General features: G+C 38.8%; 1 protein-coding gene across 1 annotated transcript; it reads left to right on the top strand.

Moving 5' to 3' along the window:
* ACTR3B (actin related protein 3B) lies at window positions 1-26,770 on the top strand. The gene is made up of 12 exons (XM_032699727.1): window positions 1-149; window positions 7,554-7,609; window positions 9,426-9,550; window positions 10,537-10,647; window positions 11,000-11,095; window positions 11,259-11,366; window positions 12,635-12,778; window positions 13,385-13,558; window positions 16,211-16,303; window positions 24,618-24,743; window positions 25,158-25,241; window positions 25,829-26,770. The coding sequence occupies exons 1-12, from the start codon at window positions 106-108 to the stop codon at window positions 25,922-25,924; spliced, it is 1,257 nt and encodes a 418-aa protein (XP_032555618.1). The 5' UTR covers window positions 1-105; the 3' UTR covers window positions 25,925-26,770.

Here is a 26,770-nt window from a genome sequence, read left to right as displayed (position 1 = left end):
GGCGGCCGCTCGGGGCCCGCCCGCATGGAGCCCGAGCCGGGGGAGCCGGGGGAGCCGGCGGCCGCCTGGATGCAGGCGTAGGGCCCGCACTGCCGGCTCCCCAGCATGGCGAGCTGCCTGCCGCCCTGCGTGATAGACGGCGGCACCGGGTGAGTGCGGGGAGGGCACCGGCTGCCGCCGTGCTGGGAGGGTGGGTGTCTCCGCGCCGCGCCCCTCCGCCGCCTCCCGCTGCCGCGAAGGGCTCGTCGCTCGGGGCCGGGCTCCCGCCGTGTGTCCCGGTGCCCTCTCGACTTGTCGCCTCTCTGACCGAGTGTTTCCTTTCCCTTCCTTCCCCTTTCCTTCCCCTCCCCGCTGCCCTCCTCCTCCTGCTGCCCTTCCTCTCCTCTGGAGCTGGGAGCGGGGCAGCCCCGCCGTGCCTCTCCGGGGATGGTGTGTTTCTCTGTGCCCTTTTCTCCTCTCGAGTCCAGTTGCAATGTGTGTCCTCTGGTTTTTAACTAGTGCGCGGTTAAAGTGCTAACACTGGGGACGGCTCATTTCAAACAGAGAGAGGGGGACACGCGTTCGCTTTGCCGGGGAGCCACGAACCGGCGCTGAGAGTGGTCCAGAGGCAGGTGAGCTGTGCTCGCTGGGCTGGGCTGTGTCCATGCACAGCACCTCGACCGCAGGGACCTTGCCAGATTGCACCTGGCTTGTGTATCTTCGTGAGCCTCTCCAGGTATTGCCTCCGGTGAGATGGGAGCTGGCTGCCTCACTACCTGGTGTTCCTGGTCATTAGGTCGTCTCTTCGCCTTTGTCAGATCAGTGTGAGAATTATTCTGCACTTACCCAAACCACAAGTTTTTTGTAACTCACATCTATGAGGACAAAAACGAAAGCTGAATTGCAGAGGCTGTGCTCAGAAGGCGTTTCAGGAATGGGTCTTTCTTACCTGTCTGTCGCTAGAGAAAATCCATTCATCGTCCAATAGACCAGTCCTGCTGTGTCTTAGGAGTGGGAGGTGTCAGAGGGAGCTGTAATGAAGGTAATACTAAATCTGTGGTGTGCTTTTGCTAACATCTTTCCTCTGGCCCAACAGTTACAGACAGGTCTGAGAAGGGGAGGAGATGAGACAACTGTCCATAAATAACTATTCATCCAGTAATTTTACTTGTCACTGATTGCATTAAATTATTCCAATAATAGACCTTTCCTCTACAGGGAATTTCCAACGCTATTTTAATTTCTTCAATACTTGGAAAGTTATCTTTAGAATTTCCCGAACTGAACAATCTTTAAAAAAACAAACCCAAAACCAATCCAACCAAATAAAGAGACTCCAATCCCTAGATAACCGCAGGAAGCACTTTCCAGTGTTGGGGTGTCACATTGCCTTCCCCTGGAAAAGTGTGTCCCATTTTGAAATATGTCTATTAAACTGTCACAAAAGTTTTAGAAGTCTCTTGACCTGTTTCTGTTTATACCTTAGCCTACCAGAAGTCAGCTCTGTCCCCTCAGTGGGGAATACTGGAGTCCACAGCTGGAAATTTTAGGAGGGGAATAGAGACCAGGTTCCATCTCATGTAATTCTGCCTGTGCATCAAATACTGCTTGATAGTTTCCCAGCTTCCTTCTGTTTATTTGCTGAAGCTATTGTAAATATCTGTTCTCTATAGAACTATTTGTGTTACAAGATCATTACTTGACAGTTTGGGAGAGAAATGGGAAGTCTAGGTGGATCCTTTAAAAAGGATACCGTATAAACTATAAAATCCAGAAAATGCATTAAATGCATTGTCTGTCTTTTGCAGGAGATGCCTTTTTCTCTCAGTTTATGGAGTAATTCCAGTGTTACACTGGCAGTAGATATTGCTACCAACAGTTGTACAAAATAAATAAGGGTAGGAAATGGCTTATTGTGTCCTTTCAGATAAATAATAATTGAAGTAGAATTTCTAAAGTCTGTTCAGTGCTTGCATGGGTAAAACTGATAGAGTTTGTGTGTACAGGCATGTATACAGGTTTTTTTCAGGAAGGGTTTGGGTAGTCCCCAAATGGTTAACATTTGAATTTCAGTGCCTCTGATTGATCTTATTTCATAGGAGACAACATGATGTCTCTGCTGGTGGGACTTCTGCTTGACTTTGCTGTAGGGCACTCAAATGTGGAAGACTTTCCAGCAAAGAGATTATTGAATGTGAAATAAGTTATCTTGCACAATTCAGGAAGAAATAAGACTCTGAACAAAAGCAGCCAGAACAAGTAGCTTGACTCATTGATGCTCTGGAATTTTCCTCTGTGTGGGCTGAAAACCTTCTTATTGTTAGAATGAATCTACTTTGGGTTACAAGCTTCAAACAATTCATTCAAATTATTCATGAAAGGGCTTTGAGATTAAAAACTTGGAAGAGCATAGCAGAAGTGAAAAGGTATATACAGGCATGAACTGTGGAATATTGTGCATATAAAATGCACTTTTGTACTTACATTTCTGGTACTCAATGAAGTGCTTTGTCCAGGCACTAATCCCTTTTTTTTTTCATGTAAGGGGTTTTAAGAAGGTTGTTAAAGGACACTTTTTTTCATTGTTGTTTTGTGCATAAGGAGCCTGGCTTAATTTACTGTTATGTACAGCCACAGGCCTCAGGCCTGGCAAATCCTGGAATTTCTCAAAAAAAGGAAGAACAGCTGTATAGAAAATAGGTACAGACCTTCAGTGAGAAACATATTGTCATAGCAGGACAGGATAACATTCCTTTAATGTATTGGATAGATGACTTAAGTTTTGTTGTCATAAACTGCTCACTCTTTATTCACAAATTTTGCAGACAGTGATAATAATTTGCTGTAATCTTTTCCATTAGTATTTGCAAATTACTTGTACTGCAATTTTGATGCACTAGGTCTTCATTTTCTCTGCATGATGTTTTCCTCGTGATTAGTTTACACATTGCTACCACTCCTTTTGTGAGAAGGGCATGCTATTTTTAGTGTCTTAGGACTACCAGGCCTTTGGGAGTTGCTGTTTTCAGTAGCTTTAAACTTCATAACTAGTTTTATTAATTGGCATTTAGCTGTGGGACATCAGAACACTAGTAGGTGGGTGTGCAAAACAAAGATGTCTTAAAATTCCTGTCTTCTCTTCAAGTCTGTGCATTTACAGATGCTGAGGAGTGCTTCTAGTTGGGTATATTTTATCGAAGTGACTCCATTTTTTTTGTAGTAAAGAAAAATTACTTTTTCAAAGTCTTACTGATGAGCTTGGAGGTAAATACTTGATTTCTGGGAAAAGTGAGCTGGACTGGTCTTGAAGCTTAAGGTGATTTTGATGTTATTGCTGAGCTATTAAAGATGTCTGGAACCTCAGAACCTAATGAGTTGCTTCAGCCAGGTATTACCTCTGCTCTTCACACGTGAGACTTGTGAACAGACGCTATTGTAATTGCTGTTCTGGGTCTAAGGAGCCTGAGATAATTAATTGTTGTTTATAATCACAGGCTTCAGTCCTGTAAAGTGCTAGACTCCCTCAAAAAACCCAATGGCTCTAATGTACTTTTTATTCTTATAGTGGCTGCTGATGCTCTTGGGTAAACTGTGCAGACAATTTTGTCTGTTTGATATTTTCTCCTTCATCCTTTCTTTGTTCCCATCCCTTCATCACATTCTCCTTCATTTCAAGCGTGCCTTTCCAGATCTTTATAAAGAACTTGTGTTGCAAGTTTCTCAGTCATATTTGTAATAATGATAATAGAGTCTGTTATGGCAGTGTGGCACTACAGATGTTCTGACAGTAATCACTTGGTTGTGCAGCCTCTTAGCTGTCAGAGAAAGTGTTCTCTCTAGAGAGGTGATTATTTGTGTGTTTACAGGGCTCTCTTAAAGCTTTTTGCTGTTTTTAATCACATCAAATCTATCTTTTCAGAGATTTTTTTTTTGTGTGTGTGTATGTGGATATAATACATAGTTTTAAAGATCTGGGCCAAAAAGCAATAGAAAGTGAGGAAATGCCAAAATATTCATCTCTGAGATTGGTCTCTTGCACACTTGTCCAGAGAAAAATTAGATGTCTTTTGTTTTCAGATGGATAAAGCAACTGCATGAGTTTGTGATTTTGAATACCTAGATTATGTTGATCTCATACCTTAGTAAGAATTTTCCAAAATATATCTCCACTCTCTAAAGTGGTTAAGGGTGCAGCATCTGCTTCCAAGTTCAGTCCACTTGTAGATCTTTGCAGTCATTTCTTGATGTAAGTTTTTCCATTGTTCCATGGTGGGACCTCAGAAGGGAGCAGGGTTAGACCAATCCTCATGCAAAAGTAGGTAGAACTGACTTGTGTGGGAACTCGTCACCTTGGAAAAATAGTATGGAGGAGACCATGCTGTTTTTAGAAACTGTTCCCACAATATATAATTTCCAGTGATTTTTAAAAAACTAGTAGTCCTCCAAATCCCTCCGCATGGAATAGCCTTTGTCTACTGGATCAGTTTTCTGCTCATTTTTAATGCAATCTCCAGTATCCTATATTTTGGGCAGCTTCCAGTAGGTTCTTGTCTCACCAGCAATAAATCTACTAGTTTTAATGAAATTAAGTTGGAATACTGATTATCTACACATTCCCTACAGCTGTCTCTGTAATTTACAGATCACAAGACGTTGCATTACCATTAGTCTGCTAGGCTGTAACCCAGGAGAAAGAAAACTCTGTTTTAGATCCTTAAATATTCATTGGAGAAGGGACTGGAGACCAGGAAACCTTTCTAACTGTTTAAGTCCAGAGCCTTTCTGGTCAGTGAATATTTAAATATCTTGTATGGAAGGGAATAATTTCTGTAGGAGGTCCTGGAAGTGGGTCACCCAAACACTTTAATGTACTCCTGGGTACAGCTGTGAGAGGTGGAATGTGTTTGGGTCCTGCTGAGCAGAACAGGAATCTGGGACCGAGTCTTCCATGTCCTGAGTGAACAGACTGCTGCATAAGGGCAGCATGACTGCACAATCTGTTTTCCTTCTCCTCCTCAGTGATTTTGGGAGAAATTTCAGTTTCCCTTCCATTTGGATTTGTCAAAACACCTGAAATATGGCCTGTGTCTTGTTTGATTGTAAATAGGGGTTTTTTAAACAGATTTCCCCCCCACTTCTTTGCTTCACCCTTAAGCTGAGAATTTAGTTATTCTCATAGTTCTAGTATTAGTCCTTTGTGAACTAATGGCATGTAAAAGAAATCTTTCTAGATGCTATCTTCTGTGAGATGAGTTCTTTGAAGAGAACTGTTTTGCACTGAGAAATAAACTTATCCTGTCGTTTTGTCACTAGGTGAATTAACCCTGGTTAAAAATCAGTCTGTAAAATATTGAACTATAGGGTTTTGGTAACTTTACAAGTTACTCTAATAGGGGGATCCAATCCCTACTTGAGAAGGAAGGTAAAGCTGCTACAGACTGGTAGCCCAAATTGACTTTTAGAGGGTGTTTTTTGATACTGTGAGTGAGTGTGAGTTTACCATGTGTGTTGAGGGGGAAAAGGTGGCAAACTGAACTCTCCTCTTGGCCAGAGTTTAGTTTAAGAAACGACTTCTGGTTAGATCGCAGGGACCTTTTAATTTATACATGCATACAGGTATGTAAAAATGGTATAAAAAGTGTATATTCAAATTTACATGCTTGCATGTGCATGTATATGTATATATTGTCTTTGGTTTTTTGTCACTGGGGCTTGAAGGGCTGTTCTTATGAGGTTTCTGCCTAATTGCCATTTCTAGGCCTTGGAACTAGGTCTTTTGAATCAGAAAATGGTTTCCTTGGTTTTTACTGTGTGCATTTAGTCAAAATTCATTTCTGAGAGAGAAGCAAAGAGGACGTATCCTGTAGTGGGTCTTAAATCCCATGTAACTCCTGTTGTTGCTTGTTGTGTTTTAACAATATTCCCTAGGTAGGCCTCATTCTAAAATGTGAAGAATCTATGCAATAACAACCATAAAAAGAATTCTTAGTACTAATGGCCTTCTTTACAAATCAGTCTAATTTAATGTCCTGATTATGTTTTTCTGAGAGCCACAGAAAGTATGTGTAAACACTTTGGATTGGACTGAAAGCATATGTCTATAATGATGATTAAAAACCCAACAAACCCTTGCCCTCAAAACGCAGTCCTTGTCTTTTTAGCCTTGGGGAGAATGGCTTTTTAACTATTATTTGAAGTCTATTGAAACTATAGCTTTGAAGAGATGCTGAAAATATAATATTTTAATTCCAAGGTCGGTGCTAATTCAGTTTTAATTCTTTTATCTAAGCAAACTGACTCTTAATGAATGTTTTTATACCAAATGCTCTATAAAAGGTAACCTACTGTTCAAGCTGCTAACGAAGAAGCAAACCTAGGAGTTTGACATAATACTGTTTGCAGATATTGAGAGTAGGATGTAGACAAAGACCTTAAATTCACATTTGGACCTAGGTTGGGATTGGTCTCGTTTAAGAATGTCATGACTTTACATTTTCATGGTAAAAATGAATGTGAACAATGTTAATTCCCTCAAATCATGCTGCTATTATACTTCTGTTTCAATCTAATGACAATATTCAAGAAAGACATCAGTCTCCGCAGGCATTCAATTGATTTAGTTGTTTTTTTTACTTTTTTTTTTAAAACTATTTCTGATGTGTGTTTTTTTGGTTGTTGTTGCTTTGTTTGTTGTTGGGTTTTTTTCTCTCTTCCCCCTCCCCCCCCCACCCCCCTTCCCCTTGGAAGTTTTTCATAGTCTGGGATGTTAATTATTTCTAGTTGCTAAAGTCCTGGAGTAGCTTGCAGCCACTCTCACCATGCAGAGATTTTTACGTTTTGTGTGAAAATTGCTTTCCTTTTTTTCTTCCCTCTTCTTTTTTCCTCTTGATCCTTTACTTGTTAAAATAGATATTATATGTATATTGAAAGAGATAATCAAAGCTTCATACCATCTGCTGCCCATTTCTAAAGCATTTCATCAGTGCAGGCTTTGCTGTAGTATTTGTCTTTTATCACACACAGATACTATACCTGTGATGAAGTGAGTTGTTTGTGCAAGGCATGAAAGGGAATTTTATCAGGATTGTAACAAGAGTTTTCAATTGTGGTTTGTACTCGAGATGTGCTATTTATTTTTTTTTTTCTCTGTTTGAGAATATTAAACACATATGTAAAGTCTGCCATCTTTGGTCATGGTAGCTGTCTGAAAGGTAAGATCTGCACTGCCCTGTTTGTACCAAAGGTTGGAATGTGGCTTGGCAGTCCTTTGTCATAGCTGGTCTCCAACAAGCTGGAGAAAGTAAGAGCTGAGTTTTGAGATTTGATAGTTCAGAAAAAACCACTACCAAAATTTGTAAGCTGAAGGCTTCTGAAAAATAAATAACACCTTAAATATTTACCACTTCTGAGTTTTCTTCTCAGCAGGATGATACTTGAAAGCATAAAAAAATGTAGACATGGCATGTGATTGTTTGGCCTTCACTTTAAGAAGTGGAGTGAATTGAAGTATTTTTTCCTTTATTTTTTTGCATCTAAGTACATCTAATGACCTTGTGATCATTTTTTTTCCCTAGGTATACGAAACTTGGCTATGCAGGAAATACAGAACCTCAGTTCATCATCCCATCATGTGAGTAATTTTTTGTCCCTCCAAATGCTAATATACAGTGCTGTCACTGAGCACTTCCAGAATTAAATGACGTGCTTCCAGCTCCCAACTCAACCTTTGTAGTCCCTTGTCCATCTGGGAAGTGACATTCATTGAGTTGGCATCTCTGGCTGGAGTGTAGCTAAACAGAACTCCTTGTTTGCAGTAAGCCAGGAGTGTTGCTCGTTAAACCAGCTCCTGGTTGCTATGACAAAGATGAAGAGAACTCTAGTCCAATTTCCTTTTTATCTCCATTATTTTTCTGCCAGGACTCTTGAGTAGACAGAATGCAATTTACCTCCTGTCTACCTGACACCATGGTTACAGCCCGGATAATCTGGGGAAGGCTTCCAATCAAATTAAGTACTAAAGTGCAGGTGGTGTCTGCTTTATTTACATTGTCTGGGACTGTAGACAGTGTAATATTCAAAAAAGTTGCTCCTATTAGAAAATGTTCTTTTTTGGGGTGTGTGTTTACCAGTTAAAATGTTCTTGCACATTTAACATGCTTTTGTTGAACAGATTTACTCTTTAAATTTTTTTTTAAATGTTAAACTTGTTTAAAATGTTATATATCTTTCTGGTGTTCTTGATTTTAATTGTCATCTTAATAGTTTCTCTGAAATGCTGTATATATTTATAAATCATAGCACTGTGTATTTACATCTATAATAGCATCTGTTATCTCAGTTTATGTTAAACACTGCCTTTTAGTTTTTGTAAACTTTTTCGGTTAATTACTTATTAATGGATCAAGACTGCATTGTAGCTACTCATGATAGGAAGTATAAAGATAAGGAAATAAAGGTAACTGGGGACTGAAGAGGTGGAGGAGACACGTGTTCTTTACCAGGTGTAGCTGCAGTACTGCTTATAGTCTCACTGTTTCAAGTATTGTAAAAAATTCAAACCTAAACCACTGGTAAAGATTTAAATGTCTTATGTTAAAGAAGTGGGATAGCAGGAGTTTCCTGGGAATTTGTTATAAATCCTGCTTTGTACAACTGTAAACCTGCTGGGGTGTAAATGTTTTTACAGAAGAGTTGTTTGCCTGTGAGTAATTTTTGGTGCTAATAGTATTTGGTGTGTTTGTGGATGATGCCAGTCTACTCTGCATTTTCTGCTGGATGTTATTTAGATCCTGATTATGACCTATTAAAAGAAAATTGTATATAAATAAGGTTATGTTTTAACAGTACTTGATTCCATTTTTATTTTTAGCTTGCCCCAGATTTGATTTTTGCTGTCTCATCTTCTTGCCTACAGCAGCCATCATCTGATAATTTCAGTGATAGTTCCAGCCTGCTAATGGGAAGCATAAGTGTCTCCAAAGATTTCTCTGTAGCACTGCAAATTGAGTTCTCCCCTCCCTCTTTCCTCTTTCTCACCAACCAAGATAATGACTCCAGTACTTATTTTTGAAGTACACAATTTATTTTCTTCTTCTCCTGTGCTCTTCCTCTTTATTCTAAAGCTGAAACTCAGAAAATCATGTTGCTTACTGGAGTGCTGCACTTGTACAGGTTTAGTGACAGCTGTAGTCTCTAAAAGAATACATTTGTAATATTATCTCTTAGTTATTATTTGCATTATTTAGAGATAGGGAACCAGAATCCTGTGAGATGCAGTGATAATGAACTCAGCTATATTAGTTTGTCAGTAGATCACTTACATAATTTCTACTTTTTATATCCAAATTTTTATTTCAGGAAAATAATCCTTAAGTAAGTAAACATTCATCATTTGGTATTTAGCTGCTTTAATTTTATTTTTATGTGGCTTTTGGGTTTATTTTAAGGTATTGCAATCCGAGAGTCGGCCAAAGTAGGGGACCAGGCTCAGAGGAGGGTAATGAAAGGTGTTGATGATCTGGACTTTTTCATAGGAGATGAAGCCATAGATAAACCTACCTATGCTACAAAGGTGAGCATTCAGAGTTCTTAGAAAGTCTATCCCAAGTTTCACATTTTTATTATAAGGTGTTCTAGGACTTCTGGATAGCCATTCGAAACACACGTTTGCTTTTTTGTAAAGTGTTGTTGTTACTTTTTAAAAACTGCATGATAGGGTTCATTGGCTTTACCCTTTTTAAATGTCTGTTTTACTAGTGCTGTTCTCTGGGGTTAGTGCTTGTGTAAATATCCATTGATACAGTGCAGCTGTTCAGTTTTCAAAATTATGAGCTATTAAAATAGCCATATATACTGAATATTTAAATTCTTGCTAAAAGTGTATCCTCTTACCATGGCATTTGAATTGGGAAATATTTTGGATACTTTTGCTTCAGGGAGTATCACAATTGTTTTGTGAAGGGCTGTCTTCAATGCAACTTTTCTGTGAATCATATTTTCCATGCTCTAGTAAAGGACTTCTTGTACTTACAAAGTGTTACTGGCTTATGAATTATGTGGAAAAAAATCATATTTTATACATCCTTCTGTGTTACTTAAATGTCAGCTGTGTTCTTAACATTGAAGAAAATGTAAACATCATCCCTGACAGAATTTTTGTTAAAAAATACATAGCCTATATGGTCTTTATTTCTTTTTATAGTTTGGAAGGCATATTGGAGCCAAGTATGATTCTCAACTTTAGAAATTATGAAATTTATACAAAAAGAGATTAAAACACAGCTCTGCAACAGACTAATAGCAGTATTAGGAATAGAGTCTGGACTCTGACTGCTAGTCCTGCAAGGTAGAATTGTACTTTGAAGCACCTGGGAGCAGGGGATAACTTTGAATCATGCCTCTAAATTAAAGTCAGAATGGAAGGTTTGATAAGATAACAGTGAGATGAGGTGTTTTCATTGTTTCAGAAGATGTAAGGGTTTGGGGACGTAGCCTGTTCCTGTTTCTGGGTTTGTTTATCCTTCTATGATCCAGTGTTGACACATTTTCTTGCTGCAGTGGCCTATACGACATGGTATTGTTGAAGACTGGGACCTCATGGAGAGGTTCATGGAGCAGGTCATTTTTAAATACCTTCGAGCTGAGCCTGAGGATCACTATTTTTTAATGGTGAGTTAGTGAGACCTGGTAAGAAAATATTTTTGTAAGAGGAAAAGTAATTTTCCAAGCACAAGTAGCTCTGTTGGAGGATGTTTCTCTCTATGTCTTTTATTTCTTCAGCAATCGGGTGGGAGGAGAAAAGTAATCTTTAAAGCTGCATTGTAACTATATTCTGTTCATTTATTGATGCAGGCTACTGCAGGTCAGCTCCTGCTTTTTAAAAGCTTCAAACACTTAGTTTAAATTCCATTTGAAATTTTCTATTTTGAGTGCACTGAGAATTTTAAGTTTGATTACCATACCAAGCTAATCAATGAAGAACTCTATTGAGATGCTTTTTCAAAACTCTTTGTTTTTGCAGACAGAGCCTCCACTGAACACACCAGAAAACAGAGAATATCTTGCAGAAATCATGTTTGAGTCGTTTAACATCCCAGGACTTTACATTGCTGTTCAGGTGAACAAAGTGAATGTGTACTTCTGAAGTGCAAGTGTAGCCGCAGAACAGAGAGTCATCTGTATGCACATGTCTAATATGTTTGAAACAGTAGTTTCTGAGACTGTAAATTAGCACACTCTGCACTCTGTCTGCTTCTAATTATAAACTCTTTCTGCTGCAGGCAGTGTTGGCCTTGGCTGCCTCCTGGACGTCACGGCAGGTTGGGGAACGTACTTTGACTGGAATTGTCATCGACAGTGGTGATGGAGTGACCCATGTCATCCCTGTGGTATGTAGCAGGATGCAGTTTGAAATTAGTGGTGGTTTATTTACTATAGATTTAAATAGGAAGCGTCAAGTGAAACCGTATTTTTAAATTTTTAGTGTTTTGGGTTTTTCTTCTTGAAAAGGTATGTATTTTATTATGTGAGCTTAATTGTGTAATTGTTTAGTTTGCAGACTATAGGAAGGTCACCATAAGGAACCATCAGGCCACCTTTTAAAGTCTATTTCTATGTAAAACCTGGTCTAGCATAAATGTGATGCCTCAGTTCTGTTTAATATCAATGATTATCATGGTTTTGGGTCTTCTGCATGCCACCATCCAGAAATGTCCTAACTTTCTGGATGTCCTGCATTTTGATTGTTTACTATAGCTGGTAATGCATGCTTTTTGTATGATTTTATTTTGTTGTCTCCACATTTTGTTGTTTTATTGTGTTCTGTTGTTTCTGCTTGTATGGAAACAACTACAAACTTTTATAAATGCCTGTTCATGTACATGGTCCATCTCATCAGTTTAGTTATGTGAGGATGTTAAAAATACAGAACTATCTGTGCATAGTGACATCTGTTCTGTTTATGTCATTTTGTGTATTTTTGAAGCATGTAATGTGCTTGAATAATCAGGTTTCATTTCAGAAATGAAAATTTGATTCCCTTTAGCTTCATCTTGCGTTTTGGTGTTAATCTCATCTGCTCAGTGTTTTTGTCATATGAGCAGTGCTGTGAACAAACAGCATTTACTGTATGAAACTCTGAAAAGTGTAACAAAAGCAAGGGAAGAAATAATGTGGCTCAGCAGCAACAGTGTTTGCAGTAAATGCATCCTAAAAAAATTCAGCAAATAGATTTCTTATTTTTATTGTCTTTATTGTTAGATACTACTTCATTTGATTTTTTTCCTGTCTGAGCAATTTAATACATTTTGTACTTTTTTTCTATTGATTTTTCACTCTCAGGCAGGATACAAGTGGTCTATTTATATTACATTTGCTTTTCAGATGACTCCTTAAAGGAATCTGATCTGACTCTGATGTGTGCAAGACTTTGGCTATCACTTGTGTATCTATTAGATAATATCTGTTTATATATGATAATCAAGGTCTTCTAAATAAAAATAATACCCACTTTGCAGTGGAGTGCACATTTTTATAGTAATTTTACAGTTTCAAGATTTTAGTTTTAATTAAAAGGGTATTATAAAAATGAATGTTAATTATTGATACACAATAGTTTTTTCCCTTATATATTTTTTTTTCCTCTCCTCCTACATAGGCAGAAGGCTATGTAATTGGAAGTTGCATCAAACATATTCCTATTGCAGGTAGAGATATTACTTACTTTATTCAACAACTCCTAAGGGAAAGGGAGGTAGGAATTCCTCCTGAACAATCTCTGGAGACAGCGAAAGCCATAAAGGTACACCCATTTTTATCTCTTAATAAATACATACATAAATCTCTGTGAGCTAATTTTTTGGCTCTTAAAAGTTGCCAGTGGTTCTTTTAAAAATGCAAATGTAGACAGTGTATTGTAATTACACCAACTTCTGGTGGTTTATCCAATCAAATGTGGGGGAAGGAGAAAGAGGAAGAAAATATTCATGCCAGACTGTTTGCAGTGAGTATGTTCCATGGATTAAATGAGCATTTTAAACTTTAGATTTGCTTAAAACCTGTTTTGTAATTTAATTTTTAAAAAAAAGAGTAATGTAGGGTGATTGTGTAGGTCTGATCTTGCAGTGAAAGCTTGCCCTTGAACTTCTTTATTGTCACAGACCTGCTGTTGGTGGTGTTTTTCTTTTGAGGGAGACTAATCTAGCTGAGTCAGCCTTATGGAAACAAATGGGCCACATGCCTTGGCTTGTGGGGTTGAGTCTGCAGTAGCCACTGGGGTGAGAAAGTCTCTTGAACAGCCCCATCTGTAAAAATGCTCACATAGTTTTGTTTTCTGATTCTGACACATTAATTCGCCAATGTAATGGTTGTTTGGGCTATTTCTAATGCGTGGCATTTTCTTTAACAGGAAAAATACTGTTACATTTGCCCTGACATAGTGAAAGAATTTGCCAAGTACGATGGAGATTCTCGAAAGTGGATCAAACAATACACTGGCATCAATGCAATCAACAAAACCAAGTTTGTTATAGATGTGGGTTATGAAAGGTTCCTCGGACCTGAAATTTTCTTCCATCCAGAGGTAAGAACAAGAACTAGCAGTGTGAAGTTACATCATTCCCGGTCCGTCATTCCCAGTGCCCTCATTCCCGGTGCCTCTGCGCCATCCTGTGGCAGGGAGGTACCAGTGAGTCTGACTGCAAACCAGGTGCAGTCTCAGGTAACGTCAGCACAGATAAACGCGAGCACAGCAGAGGGTTATTTTTCTAATGTCCCAAGTAACGTTGAAAGCATCTTGTTCTGTTTCTTTAAAGGCAATCTAAAGTTGAGAAGAAATTGTTTGAATTTACACTTTTGATAGAATATTTTCCTCTTTCTTTCAGCATTGGTTTAAAGCAGTCTGCCTTTATACTGAGTATTTGATTATGTTACCAGTCTCTTTGGGCACTACTCTGCATGACAGCGTTGCAGGGATAATACTCTAATTATTTGATGAAGACTTTTGATGCTGAGTCAATTTATAAAGCATGATAAATTTGTTCTTGAGAGAAGTCCATTGAAATATCTGTTGTTGTGGTCATAGGTCATGTACATTTCTGGGAAACATTACAGTACCTTGTCTGTCTGATTTTGGGTAATTTAGTTTAAGTGAGCTTCAGGATATTGTGGAGGGGAAAGAGTCAAGTTTCAATACATTACGGCATAGCAGAGAAGGTTCTGTCTGTTCCTACACACTTCATTGAGTTTATTGCAGGCACCCATAGCCTGTAATAGTATTAAAACCTGTTATTAAAATCCATATTAACACTGGTTTCCCTTTGTCTGCCCTCTTCATCTCAGAAGATTATTAAAAAACCTCTTTCAGACACCTCTTGTCTAAATTCCAGCCTTAATCTGTTGTGGTCAGTTTGTAGCCATCTGATCTTCTGCCAGTATTGAAGTATTAAATCTCTGTGCTAAATAGTTTTTCATCCCTGCTGTTTATCCATGTGATCTTATAGAGAGGCATTGAATCCCATGTCAGACATCATTTTAAAAGCTCCTCTTTCCATAGTCTCTACAAAGACTATTGGGAACAGGATAAAGGACTAATTTCCATTTTTCTTCATTTCTTGATAGTTTCTTGACTCTGTATTAAAAAACCTCCAAACCTGAACTGATTTTCTAGACAGGAAAAACACACTAGATGCTATGTATTGCATCCAAGGAGCATTTCTTCTTGGACCAATTAAGTCCTCACTTCAGAGGGTATGAGATTAGTTAGGTAAGAGCTGCCTTTGGTAAAACTGTCTTGTAATTTTTTCCTATTTTCAGTTTACAGAATTTGTTCTAAAGTCTTTAATGCTCTTGAAGTTAGGCCTTGGGGTTTGTAGTTATCCAGATTATTTTGCTGCTTTTTAAATTAGGTATATTACGTGCTGTTCTCCAGCCATATGGTATTGGCTAGCAGACTCCAATTCCACATGCCACTTCCCTTGTCCCTGTTCAGCAAGCATGTTATACTCTGCTTTAGATGCCATAACTCTCATTTCTACTTATTCCTTTTGCCCTGCTGTTCTGTCAGTAAGTATCTTTATGGAGAGCTTGGGAGCTTTCAGGCTGTAGTTCATTTAGATGAGAATTCTCTGTGTGCAACCACACTGCTGCTTTCTTCTGTTTTAATTTACAAGGCTTCATGTTTTAGCTTCTTCCATGATTAATTCTTACTGTGGAAATTAGCTTGAATTCTTGGGGTTTTTTCCCATCATCCTTATCACTCCTGAGCTCCATGACAACTTCCTTGGCTAATTTCACTCAGTTCAATATATGTTTGATGTGTTTGACTGTTGTTACTCATCCAGTTAGATACTGGATGAGTTTAGGATGCAAGTCTCCACGTGGCTTCTACACCTATAGGAAAGTTTTTAAGGTATATGATAATATAAAAATATATTTAGAATATAATAATATATTTAGAATATAATAATATATTTAGAATAACATTATTATGTATTGAGAACTCATTTGATTTCTCAGGGTTTAATCTCTGAAAGGACAAAACCTAGTCTATGAACTGTTCTTTCATTTAAAGATCACATTAATTTTAAGTGGAAAGTTGCCACTAGACTGAGAATGTTTTCTAGCATTAGCTACTCTGACTCTCTAGTATTTATAAATGCAGAAATTTACATTAGTACTGTATTGATGTTGGCATTGATGGGGCCTTCCACTCAAAACCTTAGACTGTTTATGCCTTTTTTAATATTACAGACTTTTCGTTCTTGGAAAAAAACTCTGACTTTCTGGTGAGAATTTAAACAAAGTATTTTAGTAGGATTAAAAATTTTTTACAGAGAAGCATTCCAATTTACACACTTATGTTTTTTCTCTCACTTAAAAGGAAAGGCAGGAACACACTGCACAGTAACAGTATTTTAATATTGCAGGAGAACTCAAAGCCGTTAAAAGGTCTGTAGTCCATAAATTGTAGACAGTGAATTTATGGCCAGGGAAGAGAATCTGAGTTTCTCAGCAGAAAAGGGAATTTTCATTTCCCTTGTACAGAAGGGAACGTTAATGTATGTCTGTTACAATGTAGAATAAGTGGGGAGCAAGACTGATTCCTACCCGTCCCCTATTACAAAATATTCCTACCCATCCCCTATTACAAAATCTCTCCACAGTCTCATTTTTGCCTTTTTGTTTCGCCGTTTTTTGGGTGAAAAGATCTAATGCCTGTTCTATTTCATTTTAGTTTGCTAATCCTGATTTCATGGAATCCATTTCGGATGTAGTTGATGAAGTTATACAGAACTGTCCCATTGATGTCCGGCGTCCATTATATAAGGTATGGTCTTTCTGCTGTAAGATGAATGTAATCTGTTGTTATTATTATGGAAATAAAATTCAAGTTAAACAAAGTGCCACTTCCAAAGGCCAATTGATATTTGCTGCTTTTTATTTTTGAAAGAAGAGTGTCTGTAATGGCTTGATACATAGGTAAGTATTGTTCGTGAGGAACTGAGGCAGAGGGATGTTACTTGTATCTGACATTTGTAATGTGAATTCTTATGCATAAAGGACTTTGACTTTTGCCCATTATTAGGGTTAGGTCATGATCTCACCCCTCTCACTCTTCTTCTTCCCTTACTTTATTAAGTAATGGTTTCAAATAAATTATTTTTTTTGTAATCCTGTCTTGTACCTGCCCACTGTCTGCAGTTTTAGCCAGTATTGAACCCAGTGATAAAATACATGAGACAACAATTAGGTCAGCTAAAACCTGCCCAGGTTGTAGTCTAGAGAGTACTTTCAGTCCCTGAATCTTTAAGAAGTAAAAAGTAAGGTACTGATGTGCATAGTCCATGGCAAGTTCTGTCTGTATTGGCAGCACATCCTGTGCTTCCCGTTTTTCTGCTTGTGCAGCAGCAGTGCCCTTTTGGAAATAATGGCATAAAGCAACAGCATGAGTTTTTCTTGCTCATGTAAAAGGGGGTAGTTTTCTTCACCTGTTAGAATGACCATTAAGTTCCAATGAAGTCATATCTCAGGATAATTTGTAACTATTAAAGTTTTGCAGTCTGTTTTACTTGTCTGGTTCACATGCTCTGTAATCTAGAGTGAGATGTAGCACTTCAGAGCAAATCTGTGGGTCAGGTTAAAATGTGAAGTTAAACTATTTAAGAGGCTTTTATGTGGGGTGAGTTCTGCAGTAGATGTCTTCAATGGCTTCAAGCTCAGATATGTTGCAAAAGGGTTTAGGAAACCCTTTGTGTGTGGTTGTGCTGTGTCTGCTTTTTACCTAAAAGACCAAAGCTGCCCTAGAGCAGCAGATTCTTTGCTTGGTAGGGTGAGGTTTAATACTGAGTTCCAGAAAGTGGTGTTTATAAGTTAGGTTAAGTTACTCTTGGCTCACCATAATCAGCAGACAAATAACTTTTCCCTTGGCTTGCCACTGACTGAGACTTTGTTTTTTTCATTTTCTGTTTTTCATTTTACTTGCTTAAAGTAACATTGCACAATTAGCTGTTGAATGTAATGATAGATGTGAGTGGTTATTGATGCTAATAGTTGCCAACTTCTTTAAGCAAGTTCACTGCAAAGGGACGAGCATCTCTGTTCTCACTGTTTAAAACAGTGTATGGATGCAGAAATAATCCACTCATACTTTCTCTTCTGGGGTTTATCAGTATCACTCGCCCACAGGGGCTGTGTGGTGGCCAGCCAAGGCCCTGTGCTTTGGAGCTGGCTTTCCATCAGATGCATTTGGATTCTTCCTCAGTGTTCCTGCAGAAAATACCTAAGAATACACTTCTTGCAGATTTTATGTAGTATGTAGCCTTGGAATCATTGTTTCACAACCCATCTTTTGATGTCCTGTGGTATTTCTCTTTCTGAGTTTTTATACCACCGTCCCTGTTTCCCAGTCTGATGAACACCTCTCTTACAAGGCCATTTATCTTAACTCATGTTGCTGTTTGGACCAGCAGAACCTTCTTGAGACTGACTTTTTCAGCCAGATCTGTGACAATGTACCCTTAAGGGGAAGGAAGCACCTCAGATTTGTAAATGCTCATTGGCATTTACAAAGGTCAGAGGGTCTGCAAGCAATCAGAAAGTTTTATTAGTAAATTACACACTTGGCATGGACATGAGTATGTTAGTCCCTGGCCTACTGTATGAGCACACAGCAGTGGGTTTTGGATAACGAGGTAGGGTAAAAGGGAAGAGAAGAATTAAAGAGGGAAAGTCAAATTAAAGAAAGAGAGAAAAAGAGAGAGAAAAAGAGGTCACCAGTCCTGGTTCCAGAGTTGATCCAGCTGAGGTGAGAGGATGCTGATTTTGGTTTCAGCATTGATCCAGCTGAAGGGATGTCAGTCCTAGTTTCAGCATTGATCCAGAAAAGGATCTCACTTTGGACCACTGTTTATAGGACCATCAGAGAGTGGGCTGTAGTCATAGTAGTTTTCCCTCCTGACCTCAGTTTGAGTCGATAACTTTGAAGGTTCAATAACAAAAATATTATTCCACTTGGGTTGTTATTCGGGGCAAGAAAAATAAGTTTCCAAGGCTGTTTGTTAAAAAACAGGTACTCCTTAGATACTGTTAGTTCCTGGGAGCAGACAGTGTTTCTGTTAAGCTCAGGAAAGGCTTAGTCCAAGGGCAGTTTGTCAAGGCTGTGGCCTAATGAGCATTTCTCAGGTAATAGTGGGGCCTGGGGTGGCAGGGATGCACCACCACAATCCATCCCTCAACTAAAGTCAGCTTCTCTGGGCCTCTACAAGATCCCATAGCCTGCAGCTGCTCGATATCAAGCACAAACATCCCTTCACACACGATGAAGCCTCTTTTAATTGTGTATAACGGTTGCCAGCAATGCACTCTCTAATTCCTGTGATTAAACCATCTTAATGTGACTGCTTGGAAAAAAGTGATTTATATTCTCTAAGAGCTGAGAGTTTTGGATTACTTGGAATGAGTTCCTTTCTGCCAAAATAGAAGATAGGTAGTCTGTTGGGTTTGAAACCAGGGGACTTGCACTGAAATTTGAAGAAAAAAGGTAGTTCTGGTTTGTTTGTAGGGGTTTTTTTGGTGGTTTTTTTTTTTTTTTGGTTAGCAAACTCAAGTCTTCAAAGTGAGTGCTCAAATGAAATTACACAGGAGGTAATTTTTGGATCTTACTACGTGGCTGAAATAATCTGGCATTCTGGCTGTGTTGATCGTTCCTGTGTGTTGAATTCCACTGAAAAATGACCCATCCTGTATGCAGCTAGAAATGCTGCTTTTGGGGGGCTCAATGAGACATTGCATCACCCTTGGCATTCTTTGGGAAGAATGGTGTACAGTTCATCTAGTTCTGGTTTTTTGAGAATTCTGTAGCTTCCTTTTTTCTTAAAGTATTGTTCCACAACCTTTACTTATACTTTTCTTATAATTAGTATAATGTAGAGTACAGCTGATATCACAGAAATGCAGAGAAATTACAGGGAGAGTGCAATAGCATGAATGGGGACTGTGGTCTGCAGAACAACGGGGTCCTTTCCCCAGGTTTCAAGTTCCTGTGAGCCCCTACTGAACACAGTGTAACTCCTGCACACAGTGGTGAATATCTGCTCTGTGCTACAGCCACAGAAGGTGCTAGTGTTGGAAATTTTCAAGATTAGTTGCTATTTAAAAATCTCTTTTCAGCCTGGAAATGCTCTGAAACTTGTCCCAACATTTGTCAGTTAGGGCACGAGTTTTGACACTTAGTGTCAAAAACCAGTCTCCTAGTGAATATAGTTATAATAACTTTAAAGGTGGGCAAAGGGCTTTCAAAAGTTCTAAAAACTTCTTGGTATTCTAATAAAAGCAGATTTTTATTTTTTGCTTGTTAGTAACAGGTTCAGAAACTGTCACTTTTATTCCACACTCTACTTCATCTTCCCATTTCCCCATCCAGAGTGTCTCCCCAGGTTGTTCCAGAGTTTAGATGAGAACAGTATTAACTGAGGTCTATGCCTTCTCCCAGTACAAAGCATAGTAAGTGTAGGGTCACTGGCTGTTCCAGCAACTGACTTCTTTCAACTTTTCTTTGTGTTTTTGGCACAAATATATGAATGAAAGAATTTAGGATAAATGACATCTGAAACCAGGTAAATTTGATCAGAAATACCTCTGACAGATCCTAGCCAAGCCTGCTAAAATATTCATGATTCAGTTAATGGTGGATCAAGTGGTAACATCCTTGATCTCCAACTTTTAAGCCAACTTTTCAAGCTGAAAACACTGCCTAAGGTGGGGACTGTAGTATATTGGCAAGTGTGGTGTTTTATTGTAGATGAAACATCCAGATTTTCTGTGGAAACACAGGTGCACAGGGACAGGATTTTAACAATATTGGTTCTTTTTCTTAGAGCAGGTGACTTTTTGACTGAGTATGCAGCTGTTGTGGGCAATAGTGAACTTGAGCTTGTTCCTACAATTAAGGTTTGGACTGAACTTGTGTCAGCATTCACTTAGCAAGTTAAACTGTTGGCTGCCCAGCTCATAACAGCCTGTCCTCAAAGCCTGGAGAGATCTGGGGTGCAGGAGGCTGACGGGGTGGTAAAACATCCCCCTCACATCACTTCTGACCTGAGCTGCTGGTAAATAGAAATACTTGGTGTGAAAGCAGCTCCAGCTGCACAGCGTGGTGGGTAGGTGGCACTGTTCAACCGGGTTTGCTGATGTTGTGCTCCAGCACAATGACTTAGGGCAGAGTGAGGCGGCTCTGAGGGTGAGGAAAAGCTTGAGAGACTTCCAGGCCAGGGGATTCATATCATAGTGGCGCCGATGGTAGGACGTGGGAAAGGTATTCCCGCTGCTTCGAGTGGAAGCCCCAACTGATTAACGTGTCAGTGAAGCCCAGGAGTACTGAGGAGAAGCCCTGTTTATTCCTGTCACAGCTGTAATTACATTTATTACATTTATAACATTACCCTTGCTAGTTGATTTAACAGTAGCTCAACACATCTGCAGGATTTTCTGGTTCCTTTTGTGTCTGAGGTGTGCTGCGGAACAGCACGACCATAAGTCATGCTGAAACCTTTTACTGTTACTTGAACTGTTAAATAAGCATTGAAAATCATGATTTTAGGGAAAAAGAAATGGTTTCTTCATCATTAAAAGTAAACATATGAAAAAATAGTGTTTCTCATAATACATTTACATTTACGTTTCTTGTTGTTTGATATGCACAATATTTTTCCTTATACTTTCTGTATTATGCTGGCAAACCTGTTTTAACAGAGGTGTGTAGCTTAATTAATTCTCTTGCTAATAACGTGCTTGACTCAGTTGAGAACCTTCCAGTTTTTACCCATAATAACTTTTATTAACAGTCATATATTCCTCTCATTGCATGTCTCTGGGGGTCTGGTCGTGTCATGTTAACTTTAATTTAGGCTGTCAATTATAAGGAAGTGAAACTGAGCTGTGTTGTTCTTATTTACCAGAAAAAAGCAGTGGGTCCTTTTCAGTTTGGTGCTGCAAAGTCTGAAGTGTCCAGCTGAGAGTGTGCTTATACCATGGTACAGTGTGAAGATGCACAAACCAGTTCAACACCTCGTGTTTGGTAGTTCTGAGTTCTGCAGAAGCTAATTTAAGTTTTTGGAAATTTTATGTAAACTTGATTTAGCTAGAGATTTTTGTTACAGTAACTGGGTTGCTTTTGTTGGGTAACTTCATATTTTTGCAAGGCTATACTGTATAGGCGTAATACCAGAAATGGTGTCCAGAGAGAAACTCATTATCACAGAGTTCATAAGAGAAGCAAAGGATAGGGATGAGAAGAGAGAAATTTCTTGCCAACCCTCTGAGTTGATCTCATTGATCTTAGAGGTCTTTTCCACCCTTAATGATTCTATGATTGCTATCCACTCCCCTGGTCTCTTTCCAGAAATAGCCCACTTTCATTATTTACTTCTCGTGGTTAATTTTGTCAGGTGTGTGGAAGGTCTTCATCCCTCTCTTCTGAGGGAACACATTCTTTTGAAACAACTTTAATTTTCAACCAGTTAGCTGTAAAAGTAAAAATCGTCTGGAGGTTCTTTCCATCAGCAGGTATGATAATTGGTGTTAGCTGAGAGATACGTGAACTGCTTAGAGCTGTTAAACCAGCCAGTCTGTTTGAGCAGAGTTAGATCAGAAGAAGCCTTCTCTAAAGGAATCAGCTGGAAACAGATATTTAAAGACTAATTTCCTTGATGTCTTTTTACTGGGAGCCAGAGAATTCCCAGGCAGGCTGAAAACCCAGCCATCACTAGTAAACTTGCTCAACAGACATATTCAACGTGCTCAATTGTTAGGTTTTTTGTTAAGTAGTTACTGGAATTACTCAGTTATTCTAGAGAAGTATCTATGAGGGCAGGGGGTAGATTCTTGTCTTTTGGGGTTTAGTTTTGTTTTTTTTGTAATCTGACCATCGTTTCCTGCCTACCTTCTGTCCATTTTTAAGTGGTGGGTGTGGTGCTTGAGGGGTGGGGAGTGTTATGTGGATTCTGCTTTCACCGTGAGTGAGGAGTACCAGGCCTCTGACCTCTGAGAAGTTTGACCTGACAAGTTGAGAAAACTTACTAAAATCTGTATGTGAAAAGTCTTTTACTAAAGAGTTAGCACAGATTTGGTCCAGTGTTGACAAGAAGTGCACGGAGCTGGGGAACTGTGACTGTATAATTAACCATCCTGTAATGACAGTTGGTGTCACCTAATTACTTATACCCAAAATCCTGCTTGGCCTGGCTTGTCCAGATGTGTGATAGTGAGGTGACTCCTCTTTTCAACATGTGAACCCTGATGCTCCTGTTCTCTTGGCCAGTGTATTGTTGAACTGATTTTAATGTGTAGAAGTACTTGAATAATCATAATCTGAAGGTGTAACTTTTTAGCCTCTAACTCTGGAATGATAACTAACTGGTTGGAAGGATCATCCCAATGTTACTGCTGGCTGTAGTTGCATGAGTTGGTCTCGGATGTCTGAAAAAATATTCTCGGGTGTGTTCTGAAATCTGTTTTTAGTGGTAGCATTGTCCACTTTATGGAGTATGCTTGAAGTTTAATTTGCTTTGAATAGAATTATTGCTTTCACAGTCTTCGCCAACTTCATTATCTCCAGGTAATATTTTCTGATGGCATCTTTTTAATTGCTATTTCATCACTCAGGTTGGTTGCTGTCTTTTTTTCCCCATTAGCAATTTTCTTTTCCCATGTGGAGTGCATGACCACTTTGAGGCAGGGGAAGAGATGTTCTTGTGAATGGGGGGAGCAGGGGAAATCTCCCTCCTAATTTAATTTTAGGACCAACTGTGATTTCTGACTCCTGCTTATGCCCGTGGCTCCTTTTCTTTTCTCTGTCTTCCTCTTTCTTTTTGGAAATGTTTCAGTAATGTTATGGGGATGTGTGGTTTTATTTTAAGCACACCTGCCTTGTTATGCGTTCTTTTATACTGTGAGAATCTGAAACTGTGAAGAAATGAGTTTTTCCTATTGTAATGTGTTTTTATGATGTGCAGGGATTTTTTTCATGAATAAACAAACAGCTTTCTTCTCACTTTACAAGATACAAACAAGATTTTCCTTGTTATCTGTTGCTTAAACTCCAAGCACTCACTTCTGCACTGTGAGTGCTTATTATGTATGTCTTTGACTCTTCAGATCCTTGTGCAGGCTGAAAACAGTGGGTCAGAGATTCTTTCATTACATGCACAGTCTTGGTCTGCAGTGTCAAAAACTGTTACTGAGAGAGAATCCTTTGACCTGTGTAAGATGAACTCCTAATCTGAATTCCTTGTGGACATGTGTCTAAGGCATATGAGTGGTTTTATGAAGTGCTAATTGGCACCTGGGGTTGCAGTTGCAGCACTGTACAGGGGCACATGTGCAGTTTTGTCACAAAGAGTTCATTTTTTCTGATTATGAATTGCATTTTTGCTGCCACCAGTGTTGTCTTCTGGGTTCCTGTTTCGAATCCCCCACCTTTGAAATGACTTCTGCGTTAGTCTGTGATGCTGCAATGTTACCAGAATTGGGGATGGGATATTCTAAAACCCCTGTTTAGAATCCAAGTACAAGTCCAGGCTAAGAGGCTTTTGGTTCTGCTCTGAAAACTAAGTAATACCAGGCAGGGAAGGAGAAAGGCATCGTACTTTTCTCCGTGCTGCAGTCCTCTGTGGAGGTGTGGTGCCTTTTTGAAGAATCAGTGACCTTGCTGGTTGCTGTGTTTGGAAGTTTACTTCTTAAAATAAAAAAAAAAAAAAAAAAATCAACAAAATTGAATTCTAAGGTGGTATGACGAGGCTTGAGACTTATTTGGTGTCAGGGCTAAAATTGCTTACTATGAGCATGCCTGGGAAACTTCTTGATGTATTGTCTTATTTCTGCTGCTCTGCACATGTAAGGTACTAGCTCACTGTTGTAATGGAATCATCTTTTGTAGTAACACATTCTCCATAAATGTATTTAAAGGAGAGAAAAGAAAGTAGGGGACCACGAAACTCCTTTGAATTGAATGAAGCTTAAGGTGTTTGTGTACCTTGTCAGCTTCCTAATGATGTTAATACCCAAATAGTCACCTCTGCAGTGTTGGCTGTTGGGAAACCTGCTTGAAGCTGGATTTACAGCACGTGTCTTTAATTTCTGCACAGAATGTGGTTCTCTCAGGAGGATCCACGATGTTCAGGGACTTTGGACGACGACTGCAAAGGGATTTGAAGAGAGTGGTGGATGCGAGATTGCGGCTTAGTGAGGAACTCAGTGGTGGTCGGATAAAGGTACGTAGAGCATTTCAAGTGCAGTAATTGCATGAGTAGTGAAGGAAGTCAACGCCAAAATTTGCACCTCACTAGTGAAAATACACTTGTAAAATCAATAGTATATGTTTGTGTGTTGTTAAATGTACTGGTAGCTTTGCAGTGTATCACATGTCTTTACAGGAGTCTTAAAGTTAGTGTGAGGAGTTCTGCTTTCCCTTAGCAGTAGGCTAGAGGGATTTAGCTTTTGTATCCTTCATCATAGTTATCAGGACGAGTTTTATGACATGGTCTTCTAGAGAACGTCAGACTGAGTAATAAGTGTGAGTTAGTTATTTGAATGGAGGGTTGAAGGTGTCTGGATCTGACCATGTTAAGTTTGTAAGGATCTTCCCAGAAATTGTAAACCAGCTAAATATGAACTGTTTTTCTTAGCCCAAACCAGTGGAAGTTCAAGTGATAACACATCACATGCAGCGTTATGCAGTTTGGTTTGGTGGTTCCATGCTGGCTTCAACAGTAAGTCTTTTTAAATTTTTAAATTTTTATGGTGTGTTGAATTCTGAGTATATTTGATCTGAGTACTAAGTTTTAAAACTTTTCATTGTGACAGCCTAAAATGTGTCACATTCTGGAATCCTTAACCCAAGTTTTATCTCAGTAAAATTTGTACAGTGGGAGTTTTACTTGCGTAAGGATATTGTGATTTGACATAGTTCTGAAGTAGTTTTTATATGATAGTTGTAATATAGTCCTTTTATTCTTAAAGTTAACACTAGAGATAGTTAGCACTTCAGGAATATAGGATCCAAATCAGTGGTCTTAAGTGCAAGGGAGAAGCAAATACAGGAAAATGGGAGCAATGCCTGTCTCCAAAATGGGATTTCTCATTGTTGTGTTTAAAAGCAGTTTCTGACCAGACAAACTTTTCTTAATTAATTGTATTCATATCCTAATGTTTCTCATTTTATTATATTTCAAAAATGTAATTACCATGTCATAAAGCTGCAATTTACAGAAATGTTAAAACATTATTTTTATTTGTTGTTTTTTTCTACTTGCTATGTTCTTACGTTTTTGAGGGGGTTTGTTTTATATTTTCGTAGCCGGAGTTTTTCCAAGTATGCCACACCAAGAAAGACTATGAAGAGTATGGCCCTAGTATTTGTCGTCATAATCCTGTTTTTGGAGTCATGTCATAATACTCATCCAATGGAAATAAGATCTCTGATATTGTGGTGGTGGAGAAACTCATGCAGTGCAGAGGAAGGCAGCAGACACTGTAAATACTGAAGTAAGGTGTGGTTAACTCTTGGAAGCATTTGGATCACCATCGTGCACTAAAGCACAACTCACAGCCCCAAGTCATTTCAGTACGAGCCATTTCTCTGCTGACTACTCAGAGCCTTTCCTTCTTTCTTCCTAAATGTGAGGTAATTGAAAATAGGTAAGTCTTGGTTTAGGAGGTTGTGCAAATACTACTGAAACTGAATCTAGAAGAATAAGGCAGTGTTTTACTGCTTGTGGAAAGATTTAAACCTTTCCCACTTGTGCCCTGAGTTTGCAATCAAATCTTTAGCAATGGAGCACTAAATACCACATTGCCTTTAGGGGAGTTGGAATGGTACCTACCCCAATGGAATAGATTGCAGGATTGGGACAGGACTTTGTAAATGTAGGTTTTCATATAATTTTGTATTTTATGATATTGTTAGGGTGAATTGATGACTAGTTCTAAGCACGAACAGCTATCAATGTCATGGAGTGATGTTACGCATTTCCAGGTGTGAGGCATGTATTGGAGTTGTGCTGGTATTTTTTGGGGGGGGGGGGAAAAAGCCATGTATGATAGAAATTGACCTGTTCATGTTTGGATGACACAAAGTGGTTTACAGTATTGTATGAAGTTTATAATAGCCACTGTTACTTTGTTTTGAATTTTCTGAAACTGTTTTATAGGAGACGATGTTTTGTTTTGTTGTTGGTGAGTGGTGGATGACACACGGGCCTTGCACCAGTGAAATAAAAGCTGTTAACATGTTTATGAA

Source organism: Chiroxiphia lanceolata, chromosome 1, assembly GCF_009829145.1.
Source record: "Chiroxiphia lanceolata isolate bChiLan1 chromosome 1, bChiLan1.pri, whole genome shotgun sequence".
Taxonomy (NCBI): domain Eukaryota; kingdom Metazoa; phylum Chordata; class Aves; order Passeriformes; family Pipridae; genus Chiroxiphia; species Chiroxiphia lanceolata.
The sequence above is the reverse complement of the archived record's forward strand: the minus strand, read 5'-3'. Positions and strand labels throughout refer to the sequence as shown.

Excerpts from the sequence above, each read along its gene's own strand:
- ACTR3B (XM_032699727.1), top strand. The coding sequence starts at position 106 with ATGGCGAGCTGCCTGCCGCCCTGCGTGATAGACGGCGGCACCGG. Across the intron at positions 10,648-10,999 it reads AGGATCACTATTTTTTAATG|ACAGAGCCTCCACTGAACAC; the intron begins GTGAGTTAGTGA and ends TTGTTTTTGCAG. Across the intron at positions 12,779-13,384 it reads AGACAGCGAAAGCCATAAAG|GAAAAATACTGTTACATTTG; the intron begins GTACACCCATTT and ends TTTCTTTAACAG.